The sequence below is a fragment of the Nomascus leucogenys genome, chromosome 6 (assembly GCF_006542625.1).
Source record: "Nomascus leucogenys isolate Asia chromosome 6, Asia_NLE_v1, whole genome shotgun sequence".
NCBI classification, from domain to species: Eukaryota; Metazoa; Chordata; class Mammalia; order Primates; family Hylobatidae; genus Nomascus; species Nomascus leucogenys.
Genome location: NC_044386.1, coordinates 49,918,212 through 49,931,709, shown reverse-complemented (window position 1 = coordinate 49,931,709; position 13,498 = coordinate 49,918,212). Strand labels below are relative to the sequence as shown.

The 13,498-nt window shown below is 33.9% G+C and overlaps 1 protein-coding gene across 4 annotated transcripts in view; it reads right to left on the bottom strand.

Moving 5' to 3' along the window:
* The window catches only part of DMXL2 (Dmx like 2), a 171,024-nt gene that overhangs the window by 17,504 nt on the left and 140,022 nt on the right, over positions 1-13,498 (bottom strand). For 2 of the 4 annotated variants that reach the window (XM_004088236.3, XM_003266928.4), the window contains exons 26-31: positions 12,934-13,010; positions 11,253-11,383; positions 9,016-9,264; positions 5,895-6,073; positions 818-945; positions 208-293 (exon numbers count right to left, since the gene is read on the bottom strand). In XM_004088236.3, coding sequence (XP_004088284.1) covers positions 208-293; positions 818-945; positions 5,895-6,073; positions 9,016-9,264; positions 11,253-11,383; positions 12,934-13,010 — 850 coding nt within the window. The remainder of the gene's footprint in view (positions 1-207; positions 294-817; positions 946-5,894; positions 6,074-9,015; positions 9,265-11,252; positions 11,384-12,933; positions 13,011-13,498) is intronic. The other 2 variants (XM_030814091.1, XM_012507551.2) reach the window with 1 other exon arrangement.

Below are 13,498 nucleotides of genomic sequence, written 5' to 3'. Positions count from 1 at the left end.
CACTACAGCCTGGGCAACAGAGTGAGACTCTATCTAAAAAAATAAAAATAAAGTCACAGATTGGAGCCTAAAATAAACAAGACTTTATAAAATATCTAATGCACTATTTTTTAAGTACCAAATGATCTTATATATAGATTTTGTAAAGAGAAACTTGATGGCAATTTATTATACTTAATAACATTAATTTTTAAATTCCAAACTCACCAGAGAATTCCAGTCCAGCAATAGGGAAGAAATTCTTGACATTGTGAAGTGCTAGTTTAACCATCGTCAAATGTAGAAGAGCCCAGCTGTTCAAGGAGGGGCAAAAAGAGTCTTTAAGTGAAAAATAAAATCATGGGAGAAACAGAGTGGTGTTCCCTGCCAACTGTTTAGCCCACTCGCCAACCCAGAAAAAAAGCTGTCACTGAAATTTACTACGCAAAAATGGCACCTCTGTGGTCACTGAATATAAAAAACTTGCAATACTATATTACACTTGCTGAAAATTACCTCATGGAAAAAGATTTACCACATAGTCACATGGAACCTAATAGTATACCAATAATTTATATATTAAATTCTAATAGTATATCCGTGAGTTACATATTTTTTCCTCACTAAAGATGCTTGTGTTTGCATTCTCCATAAAAGCTAGTCTTTGGAGGTGGAGAAAACACTATGTAGACATTGACCTCAAAGGTGCAGAATTTGTAACCTGGAAACATAAGTCATTTCTTATATAAATTCAGGATAATAATGTTATTTAAAATTAATAACACTGGGATTTTCTACAAAAAGCCAAAAGAAAAAAAGAAAGAAAAGTCTTATTTACCTATAGGAATTTGGATCTTGGTGCTCCTGTATTTGTGTATCTGAAAAAAAGGCATCATCTTCTTCATCACTATGAATGCTTTCATCAGAATCATATATAACACCACTATCAGACAAAGGAAGAAATGGCTGCAATAAAAGGTAAAATTTTTTTTAAAGATTATAATTTCATAAACATATAAAATATATTTATATAACACATATTATATATTTAATATAGAAAATATTTTTAGTATATAATTATTTTTGTTCTAACATAAAAGTAAACATTTTAAATGGTGTCAGCATAAGTAAAAATATTCTTTTGCAGATGACGCTACATCTACAAAAGTCAAGATGACTAGGTAAAACTCTCAGATTCAATAACTGAATAGCTAGATATGAAATTTTTTTAAATCAATAGTTTTCTTCTTATAGATCAGCAATAAATAGTTAGAAAAGTCTAAAGAAATACAAAAGGACAAACTATGAAAGCTGTGAGAGAGCTATTGTGAAGGAAATTATAAATCTTTATAAAATTATATGAAGGGAAGGACTGAAATGTGTAAAAACTGTAATTCTTTATAAGTTAATTTATATAGGTTTTAAATAATTTCAATAAAAATCTCCCTGGGAATTTATCTTCCTGTTTTGGAACTTTAAAATGATTCTGAAGTTCGTAGAGAAGAAAAAATAGATGAGATTAGCTGGGGAATTTTTTTTAAATAAAAAAATCCCATTTTTTTTTAGTGGATATTAAACTAAGAAAAATGTAGTCTAGTAATTGATTGATGCAAAAATATAATACAAAAATCATATACATATAAGAAGTTAATCTGACAAAGGTAACATCTTAAGTCAGTGGGAGAAAAGGAAAGATTATTTAATAAATAATAATGGAACAACTAGTTAGCTAAGTGTGGGAATGGGAGATGAAGTCTGATCCAGTCTGTTCCTCACTTTATTCTAGATAAATAAGAGAATTAAAAGTTAAGGAGGAGGAGAACGAAAAAGAACAGGAGGAAACAGAGAAGGAAGGTAAAATAAATGTAAACATTTATTAGTGGAAAAGACTTCTGCTTAAAAACAATGTAATCAATAAGGAAATGTATGGATAGATCTAATTTTTAAACTTTTTAAAATTTCTGTGCATGATAAACTTTTTAAAACTTCAAATGCATAATAAACAAAATTTTAAAGCAAGTAAACTAGAAAAAGCTTAACAAGATAAATTAATAATATCCCTAGATAAAGTATCCATAAAAAGGAAAAACACCATAATCTCAATAGATAATTTAGGTAAGAATGTGAACAGTCAATACCTCAAATTGGAAAATCAAATGGCAATAAGATCATTAAAATTTTAATGTCACTAACAGAAAATAAAAATCATTTAATCTATCAAATTAACTAAAATGAAAAAGGAATACTTAATGCTAATAAGGGGGTAAAGTCAGATGCATCCTCTCACTATTCTCAAGAGAGTACAAATTAGTAATGTGGAAAATAATCTGGCGATATGTATTAAAAGCCTTATTTAAGTTTATAGCCTTGGACCTAGTACTTCTTTTTCTTTTTTTTTCTTTTTTTTTTTTAGACGGAGTCTCGCTCTGTTGCCCAGGCTGGAGTGCAGTGGTGCAATCTCAGCTCACTGCAAGCTCCACCTCCTGGGTTCAGGCCATTCTCCTGCCTCAGCCTCCCGAGTAGCTGGGACTACAGGCGCCTGCCACCATGCCCGGCTAATTTTTTGTATTTTTAGTAGAGATGGGGTTTCACCGTGTTAGCCAGGATGGTCTCAATCTCCTGACCTCGTGATCCGCCCACCTCAGCCTCCCAAAGTGCTGGGATTACAGGCGTGAGCCACCGCACTGGGCCTGACCTAGTACTTCTTAAGGAAATAATCTGCTCATGAACAAGACATATTTTAAAAGATACTATTCTTGGCATTATAAACATCAAATCACTAATTAGGTAAACTATAGTGTATTCATCAAAGTGAAAAGTTACATGGTCACTATAATTGATGCTTATCTAGAAACAATGATCAACCAAGTAAGAGTGAGCACCCCAGCTTCTGACTGTAGTTTCTAAATATAATTTCTCACAAAAAGGAACCAGGTTATTTTAAAAAAAAGATTGTTCTCAGTCACCGGCAGGAAATATACATGATTAGCCTAGAATAAAACTAGAAAGCAGGCAAACTCAAACACTAGTGGAATAATCTCAAAAAGATTCGGAGCCAACTGTGGAAGAGGCTCTCACTGGCAAAGATGGATGATCTGAGTCCCCATGAGAAAAAAATAACTGCAATGGATTAAAACATATAAAATATGTTTAAATCTATAAGCTCATAACAAAACTGAAAGCAAAACAAAACTCACTGGCCTCCTCTGAAGGATGCTTGGGAACCAAGTCATCATTTTGAAAACTGGTACACAAAAGCAAAAGAATAAAGCATTTATCCTGTCTTTCCAACTCAAAATGTACTTCAGGGTAACTGAATAGGTTGAAGAGACATTCCAGCAAATACATGAAAAATGAATGACAGGATTATATTATCATAATTTAAAACTTTCACTGAAATAATAAATGTAGGCAAAGATCAACTAAAATCATAAAAAGCTTCCTGACAGAAATATACAAAACCACCTATGAAGTTAATCCTGCACTCCCTCTTCCTATCCAATCAGAATGAAATTAGATTTAATTTTCACTTTACAAGATTCAGAGGAACAAAATATGGTGATGCCATCGCAAAATCCATTGAAAAATTCTAAAGGTCAAAATTCTTTCAGGGCAAACGAAAAAGATGGGAGTTAAGTTAAAAAAAAAAAAAAGAGCGAGATGGAGGTAGAGCCTATAGATTAAAAGAGACTGAAGATGTAGCAACCACTTGCAAGGTATGAATCATATTTTAGATCCTGATTTGAACAAATCAACTATATAAAAACATTTAAGATGCAATTGGTGAAATGTGAATACTGTCTGAATATGTGATAATATTAGAGAATTGTGGGTGTGCTTCTGTGGGTGTAACACTAGTGTAGACCTATTTAAAACCCTTTTTGTTTTTTTCAAAAATAAATACTGAAATATTTTTGAATGAAATTTCATGATGTTTGGATTTGCTTCCAAACAATCTAAGTAGTGGGGAGAGGTATAAATGAAACAAGACTGTCCATGAGTAGATAATTTTTGAAGCTACATGATGGTAGATAAAAGATTCATATGCCATTATCTCTCCTTTTGTGTATGTTGGAAGTTTTCTACACTAAAGTTTTAAAAATGATAGCTATATGAGTTTTTAATGGTATAAAAACTGTTTACCTTGTTAATGTTAACAGAAAAAAACTACATATACTGATTCAATTATTTATTTTTTTAATCTGAGGAAAAAAGATTAATAGTAAATTGGCCACAGTGGTAACAGTTATCTTTGCTGCATAGATGAGTGCTATTTTCCTTCTTTATAACATTTTGCGTTTTCCAAATTTTCAGAACATGTATCAGGAGGAAACATTTTTGAAAAACAAAAATTAATTTAGCAGATTGCCATTTACAAATCTTAATGTTGTTATCACTCACATTAATGATGCAATGAGCTTTCATTTATGGCAAATAAAAATTTTAAAAAGGTAGGAGTGGGAACTGCCTATACATTTTTAAGAGTACTTTATTACTTCCCTGGTTTATTAGCTAAATACAATTAAGTGCAACTCAACAGGCAGCCTTAAGGGATAGGCCAGAATGACTCTGGAAGTATAACTCGGACCCTGATAGAGTGTAAACCTGGAAGTCTGCACTCACAATGTGCCTAAGCCCATAGTTCTCAAACTTCAGCACACATTAGAACCATCTGGAGAGCTTGTTAAGACATAGATTGTTGGTTCTCACTCCCAGAGTTTCTGATTGAGGGGTCTGAGGGAAGACCCAAGAATCTGCATTTCAAACAAGTTCCCAAGGAATGCTGATGCTGCCGGTTCTGAGACCATACTTTGAGAACCACTGACGTAACCAAAGTCTTTTTTTTTTTGAGACACTGTCTCAGTCCGACACCCAGGCTGGCGTGCAGTCGCACAATCATGGCTCACTGCAACGTTGACCTCCTGGGCTCAAGCAATCCTCTCACCTCAGCCTTTCAAGTAGCTAGGACTACAAGCAAACAGCACTGCACCTACGTTTTTACATTTTTTTGGTAGAGACATGGTCTATGTTACCCAGGCTGGTCTCAAACTCCTGGATGTAAGCAATCCTTCCACCTCAGCCTCCCAAAGTGCTGAGGTTACAGGTATGAGCCACTGCACCTGGCCTCAAAGTCTTTAGATAACAAAACAAAGCTTCCAAACTCATGTTGAAAGACTTAAGGATCAGCTTAGCATACAAAAAACGGAGTGGGATCAGCACCTCAATAACTCTGAGATCTAATAAAAATCTAAAAATGGGAAGAGGCATGACTCTGGAGATGTATTCCCTAATGTGTATGCACAGCAAGGTGACAACAGAGTTAACACATGTAAAGAGTGAAACATACCAATAGAAGGAGAATCATGAGCTCAAAAAAGCAAAGTGCAGAAAAGCAAACATTAGCATGCACCCAGCATGTGTATGAAATGGGGCTATACCAGATCTAGTCACCATGAGTATTCTGATCCCCTGAGAAGTTTCCTTTGCGCTGGGGAAACAGAGATGTATCATGGGGCCTCATCATGGCCTGATTAAACCCCCAAATGTCCATCCATCTCCTTCTATTCTAATTCCATGCTTACCAAGGGAGCCAATGATAATTAGAAGAGGGGTGCCTAGATGGTAGATACAAGTATTCCAATCACTTGAAAAAGATGGTGCTGATTATATAATAACCTGACTTCTGATTTATACATAACTCCCATGTGATTTTAATTTGTCTCCTACATCATCAGGTAACTGATCATCCTTGAATTTACTATGACTATTCAGTTTCTGGACTTAATAAATTAAACGTCTTAACTATGGTGATTCGATCCAAAAGCTACCCCATCATTCCTATGTGAGACACATGCAAGAGTTAATAAAACAGATGATACACTTCTCTTAAAGCTTGCATTCCTCACACTCCTTACCTTTGCAACAAAATAATCCCACATACTAAGTTCGGGAGGAATAAATTTTTCTTTGTAAGATGGTCTTTCTACAGGCACCGGTGGGGGGGTAGCATCTTTTACAGGCCTTCCAGGGACGAGCATTCTCATGTTAAATCTCCTACGGTGTTTATCTATGTCTTCAGAAAGGACAGGAGGTGCTAAATGAAGATAGAAGGAAAAAAAGAATCTAGCATTCATTTTCCATTGTTAATTGACAGAGTTAAGCTTTCTTTTTATCCCACTCTTGCCATGTTTTGGTCTAGACTAAATTACTTATTCCTGTGCTTCTAAACTTTTCTAGTTACTGAATCAGCTTTCCAGCAGTCATGGCAGAGATGCAGATGGAGATAAAGCATTAAAGGATATCTTGCCATGTGCTCCATAAAATAAGGACTAAAGTAATTCTATATAAAATATACTAAATAAGTGGTATACTCAATAAATATTAAAGTGAGTGACTGACTGATTATCCCTGGCTATGAGGTTCAAGAAAGATTCACTGAATATGTAGAATTTAATAGTGTGCCTTAAAAGAAGGGCAGAAGTTCAATGGGAAAATGGAAAAGGACAACATAAACAAATAATCAAAGAAGGTTTGGGTAAATGAGGAGTAAATTACTTTTGGTAGACAGGAGTCACGGAGGGAAGTAATATCAACAACAAAGTCTAGAGTTAGGTTAGGACAAGTCTGTGGCTATGAACCTGGGAACTTATGTTTTGGGCAATTCTCACTAACACCTCAAGTTTTAGTCACACAATGAGGTATGGCTTGTCTGATCAATTAGAAAGGAAGATGGAAGATGACATAAGAACAGCCTGCACTAATATGGTGGGTGGTAAAAAGTAGAGGAAGGGTTGTATATGAGTGATACACAAAAGAAATAGCAAAAGGATTCAGGAATTGGGTATGGGAGGGCCAGAAAGTAGAAGTCAACCTGCTCCTCTCCTAAACCTCCCCATCACAGAAAATAATTTTATCTCAACTCTTCTTTCTTCCCTACCCCAGACACAATTCATCAACAAATCCATTGGCTCTAACCTCAGACTATACCCAGAATATGATCACTTTTCACTCTGACCATAACTAGCATCCTAGGATGAACCACTATTATTTTTTAATTAAGGCAAAATTTACATAACATAAAATTAACAATTTTAACGTGTACAATTCAGTGACATTTAGTACATTTAACATGTCATGCAACCACCACCTCTATCTAGTTCCAGAGCATTCTCCTCACTCCAAAAGGAAACCCTATACCCAATAAGCAGTCACTCCTTATTTCTCCCTCCCGCTAGCCCATGGCAACCATAGTCTACTTTCTGTCTCTATGGATTTACCTATTCAGGATATTTCATATAAATGGAGCCAGACAATATGATACTTTTTGTGTCTGGCTTCTTTGGCTTAGCCTATTTTTGAGTTCATACAGATTATAGTATGCATTAGTACTTCATTCCTTTTATAGCTGAGTAACACTCCACTGCACGAATATACCACACTTTGTTGATCCTTTCATCCTTGATGGTAACCCACAATTATCTTTTAAGTGGACTAGCCTCCCTACCACCAGCCTTCCTACTCTTATTTATGTTACCCAGTCTATTCTCCACAAAGCAGCTAGACCGGTTCTTTTGAAAAGCTGAATCAGATTATGTCACTCCTCTCTTTCTTTAGAACAACTAACACTTTTACCATGATCCTAAAGGACCTTGCCCCAGCTACTTTTCTATTCTCATCTCCCACAACACTCCACCTCTTCATGAGCGCCATGATGGTCCCTGGGTAGTTCTTGGAAAAGGCCAAACTCAATTCTACCTCAGGACCTTTGCATTCATCTGCCTGGAATGCTCTGGTCTCAGATATCCACATGGTGTGATTCCCAACTTCCTTACAGCTCTGCTCAAATGCTATCTCATCAGAAATATGTCTCCCAACCACCTTAACTAAACTGGTCCATTCTCATTCCCTCATCACTCTCTTTCCACTTACTCCATTTTTATCACAGTTCTTATCATTACCTGAAATATCATTTGTTAATTGCCTGATAGGTGTTAAGTGAATATATTAATGCAAATATAAATATGTACTGGCAGGTTTTAAGCATGGATGATTTGATGGATAAATTACCATGAACAAAAAATCAGAAAACTCAGGCAGAGAAATAAACAATTTTGGAGAAAAACTTTTAAATTTAAAGTGGACTATAACCAAGCAGCAAGAAAAAGATTCAGAGATATCCACATTTAATGGAATGGAAGCAGTGGGAGTTGATAAGATCATCTCCCTTACAATGACTTACACAGGAACCTATTTATTTAACTCAATCACAGACAATGAAGACAGAGGTTAGTGTCATTTAAACTTGTGTGCCACTGATTTCTCATCTGTAGTATGTCCATTTCTAAGGATGAATTAAGATGATTTCTATATATCAGCATCAAGATAGAAATCTTTCCTGCAGCATCAGTCTATACCTCACCATATCCTACCATCTTCAAAAGTGGGATGAAAAATATATTCTGGCCATGAGGGAAGAAGAAACACACAAGGAAAATGGAATAATACTATCACATTGAAGACTAAAGGAACATATTTTGGAGAATAAAAAAACAGAATTTAAAAACTGTGTGTATGATTGGAATGGCTATCTTGCACATGACCATACATTTAATCTGAAGCCAACTGCTGATATGCGCTAAAGATTTTGAACACTTACTTAAATTTTCTTTCTGTAATTAAGAACTATCCTTTTTGTTTTTGCTTTTTTTTTCATTTTATTTTCTTAGGAACTATTCTTTTTGTATGACTTTGTTCCTTAACATTTTTTCTGTATTTACCTTTACCTTTCCTCTATTTTTAATCTTCTTCAAACATGTCCTGCTTTATCAACCTCAAAAATGTTATTTCTATAAAAATAAAAGTAACAAACTATATGTTTATTATATCATGGGTTTAATTATTTGCTGTCATAACAAGAGTGATTATACTTTAAGCATCACTTATTTTCAAAGTGAAATTTCTTAAAACATTAAAAAAATTTTTAACATTCAAAATGATTAACATTTACATACATTACTGGTATCAAACGTATCTTACCTGAAATATTTTCTGATTGTCTTCGAGGTTTCACAACAAGTTTTACACCGCCTCCAAAAACAGCAGCCCACATTCGATTATTTAATGGGTGGGCTGCAAGCCGAAATAATTCACTGGAGGAATTTGTGGCAAGAGCATGTATCAATAAACTTAAGTAAACAGCAACAACAGCTTCACATAGCAAAATGTTCAGTTTTGGCTGGTCTTCATCTTGGGCTGAACTCAAGAGATTAATAAGTGAGCTCACACCTATAAGGGTATATAAAATCATAAGACGTATGTCAGGATGAAGCACCAGAAGGAAAAAAAAATCCAGATTTGCAACTTATCCAAAATTATGCATTTATATTTTACAAAATATTTCCATAATTTGAGCAACAAAATAAATAATGATAGGAATGGATTATAGACTACAGAATAAAATCATCCATTTGTCTACACTGATATAATAAATGAGTAGACAAACAAAAGGTGAGAAGGGGAAGCTCTTCCTTAAAGTAGAATTTCAACTAATACATAAAATGAGTGATAGCATTAGAAAATTACCATCTAGTAACCCCACAGTAATACCTGATTCAGGCAAAAATCATCACTAGATGCTAAAATTAGCAAGTGAAAATATAATATTTTACACAGTCTCAAACTAACTCTTCACAAGATACTGATTAATTACAAAGGAAAAAAAAGTAACTTTACAATGGAGAAACTTGGCAGAAACCACCTTACCAAGTGATCAAAGTGAACAGCAGCTGGGGCCAAATGACATCATATGCCTCTTGATATCGCCTACTGAGAAAGGCATATCTTTTTTGTGGTATCCCTGCCAAAAAATACATAATCTGAATCCAACATTAAGAAAAAAATCAGGGCTGGGCACGGTGGCTCACACCTGTAATCCCAGCACTTTGGGAGGCCGAGGCAGGTGGATCACCTGAGGTCAGGAGTTCGAGACCAGCCTGTCCAATATGGTGAAACCCTGTCTTTACTAAAAATACAAAATAATTAGCCGGTCATGGTGTTATGTGTCTGTAGTCCCAGCTACTCAGGAGGCTGAGACAGGAGAATTGCTTGAACCCAGGAGGCAGAGGTTGCAGTGAGCCGAGATCGCGCCACTGCACTCCAGCCTGGGCAACAGAGCAAGACTCTGTCTCAAAAAAAAATAAAATAAACAAACATAAAGAAAGAAAAAAAAATCAGAAATGCCCAAATTGAGGGACACTTAAAAAAATAACTGGCTGGTACTCTTCAAAAGTGTCCAAGTTGTGAAAGAGAAAGAAGGAAGACTTTACTCCATATAAGAGGAGACTAATAAGACATGACAACTAAATGTTACATATAGGCCCCCAAAAGCACATTAGTGGGACAACTGGCAAAATTCAAAAACGGTCTGTAGATTAGAGAACATAAATGTTAAATTGGATAATTATGTGAGAATGTCTGTTTATAGGAAACACACATTGAAATGTTTAGATGGAAAGGGATATCTGGTCTGCAACTTACTCTCAAATTTTTCAGAAAAAATACACTTAGATACACAAACATAGCAAGTGAGTGAGATAGAAGACATGAATGATAAAGCAAGCATGGTAAAATGTTAACATTTGGGGAATCTGGGTGAAATTTAGTATTATATTTGCAATTTTTTGCAAGTCTGAAATTATTTTGAAATAAGAGGTTAAAATGAAAACAATGTGTTTCTACAAGGCAATGGTTAAAGTAATCTGAAATATACACTTAGGATATTCAAGAGAGTGGAGAAGTTTTGAAATAACTGATGTAGAGAATGAGAAAGAGAGCCAACAAGAAAAAAAGGACTGTCAGACAGCATGATATATGTACCATAGAATAGTCACTCCTACCCCAATACATAAATTCACACGCCTGAGAACAACTGTATTTTCTCTGGTATGTCTGAAAATATGTCTGTGATTTTCTAAGACTCTAATTTAAAATTTCTAAGGAAGATAATGTGCTCCATCCTTATGAAGGATTGTTAAGACATTGCTTTTTTATGTTGGTTAACACAGTTGGTTTTATGAAGCCTTAACTTCCTGAGTCTTCAGACAATATTGCAGTACTTAATAGTTCCTAATCCATAGCAGAAAATCATCATCAAAAAACAAAGAAAGAAAGAAACCACTCACTAAATCCAGCAACAAGCAGGAAACTGGTCAGTAGGCTTTTAAGAAGAAACTGCCAACTAGAAGATTTTTTTTTTTAATCATTTAAATTCTCACCAGGCCATTGAGCAGGAGATGAATTTGGTGTTGCATGTTCTTCAATGCTTTCTGTCCTTAGTCTTCTACGATCACTTAAAAGAAGTCCTTGATAAGCCATTCCTGTAAACTGATTTCCTTCTGTTTGACTGCTAAAACAAATAGGTTCAGTTATTTATCATCCTAAGAGAGGTAATAAAAAACTGCACTTTATGTACATCATCTATTTTAGACACCTATTTTAAGAAACAAAAATTCTTAAAATGCATTCACTGTTCTAATAAAAATTTATTTTAGAAAATTACTGAAATTAGTTACAAATGCTTATTGAATTTTTTTAAACAAAATAACAAATTTTACTATGTTGGGCAGATGACACTTATTCCTTTAGAGTTTTTTCCAGATGCCACTTTAATACTTTAAAATCTTTTCTATTTGCAGTAATTTTTATTTTGTGTTTTTACAAAGTCTGAGGTAAGGAGACTACTGTTGGTAGTAGGATACAGTAGGCAGAAAGTTTCAGGGTACTAGTGGGTTGCATTTCTTTTCTCTGCAAAGTTGTGCAAGCTTAACCCTAAATTAAAATATGAACTAAAACCTAGAGAATCACATTTTAGAAATACCTAAACCTAAAACCAAATGTCCCTAAATATTATTTAATCATATTTACTTCCCTCTCTATAATGGCTATCTTTGTGAAGTTGTGGAAAATATAAAAGCGGAAAGCCAAGCTGAGTCTAGTAAATCATGGCCGACCAACTGGAAAATATATATTTAAAAACAATGTATTTGCATTTTCATTTGGTGCCATTTTAATGGTGACTGACATCAAACAAGTTATCTTTGATCATTTAGCTGACAAGAGTCAACTAAATCAACTTTTTCCTTATTTACATTTCTAATCTTTGGAGTTATTTAGACACAGCCTAATTAGGTTACAATCAGAGTACAGGCCATTTTGATAGATAATTCTTTACTTGATACCAAATGTTCCCACAAAAGGCTGCTACCATTACAAGAAAGAAAGTTAGAAATATATTTAATATCAATTTAATGTGAATCTACTATTATAAACTTTTCATTTATTAACATAATTTATTTAAATCTAGGTTATCTTTCCAAGTGATTCAATTTCTTGCTACTTACATTGCTCTAGTCATTAAAATGCAAAGTACACACTAATGAAGGCAATTTTACATTTAGAAAAATTCAATCCATTTCTTCTAATTGATATCACTTCCAAAGACTTTTACATCATATGTAAATGGGTAGGTAAAAGTAATTTAAATAATTCCATTTTAGGAATGTACTTTTTCATTTTTCAAAAGTATTTTTTATTTCAATGGATAATTAAATAGCTGCTAATCCAATGCAAAAAGAAATTGTTTCTAAGGAAAAACAATTAGAAAATTTCATATTATAAGTTATTATGGACAGTGAACTCTTCTTTCTTAAAAACAAAAAGGATGGTAATGATGGTAATTTACATTTACTATTTGTTACTTTCTATATTTCTCTGTTGACTACTAGCTGATAACTAAACAAATAATTATTTTATTTCTGATTCTCTCGCATCTATTAAAATATCATGGCAGTCATATTTAGGGATTTTTCAGTCCCTAAGAAATAGAAACTTAATATAACTCTGGAACAGTTTAATGTTTTTGCTGTATTAATACTATTTTGGGTGATTTTTTTTTACCTGTAGCTATGACTGTCACATAATGCTTGGTAAATTGATGCAGAAAGTGATGCTGCTAGTGAATGAAGTGTGTGCACCTAAAACCAAAACAGTCACAATTACATTTTGTACTAACATTTCTACACAACAGTAATATTTCAAAAATTAGAAGACATCCAGGAAACCTAGCAACATCATAAATAAGACTGAATCCTAGATGAGACTACTAGCTCTGCTTTAAATCTTCTAAAGTAACTGTCACCCACCTTTATACACATGCCACAATAAAGCTGATTGTTTCAGACACATTTTAATCAAACATTTACTTAATGTGAGCCTGCTGTTTACCAGGCCCTGAGCAAAGTGCTAATGTTCGTATTACAGGCATTTGTCCTAGCCTAGCGATTAGCTTAAATAGTAATATTCAAAAAAAAGCAGAAGAAAATAAGAATAGAATTTTCAGAGCTTTTATTTAAGCTTGCCTCACGAAATTCACCTTGATGAAAATAAAGACTTAATCCTATCAATGAAAATGAATTAAATCTTTCTAGTAAATTTGTCAATCACTGTGTGAAACAGCTAATTT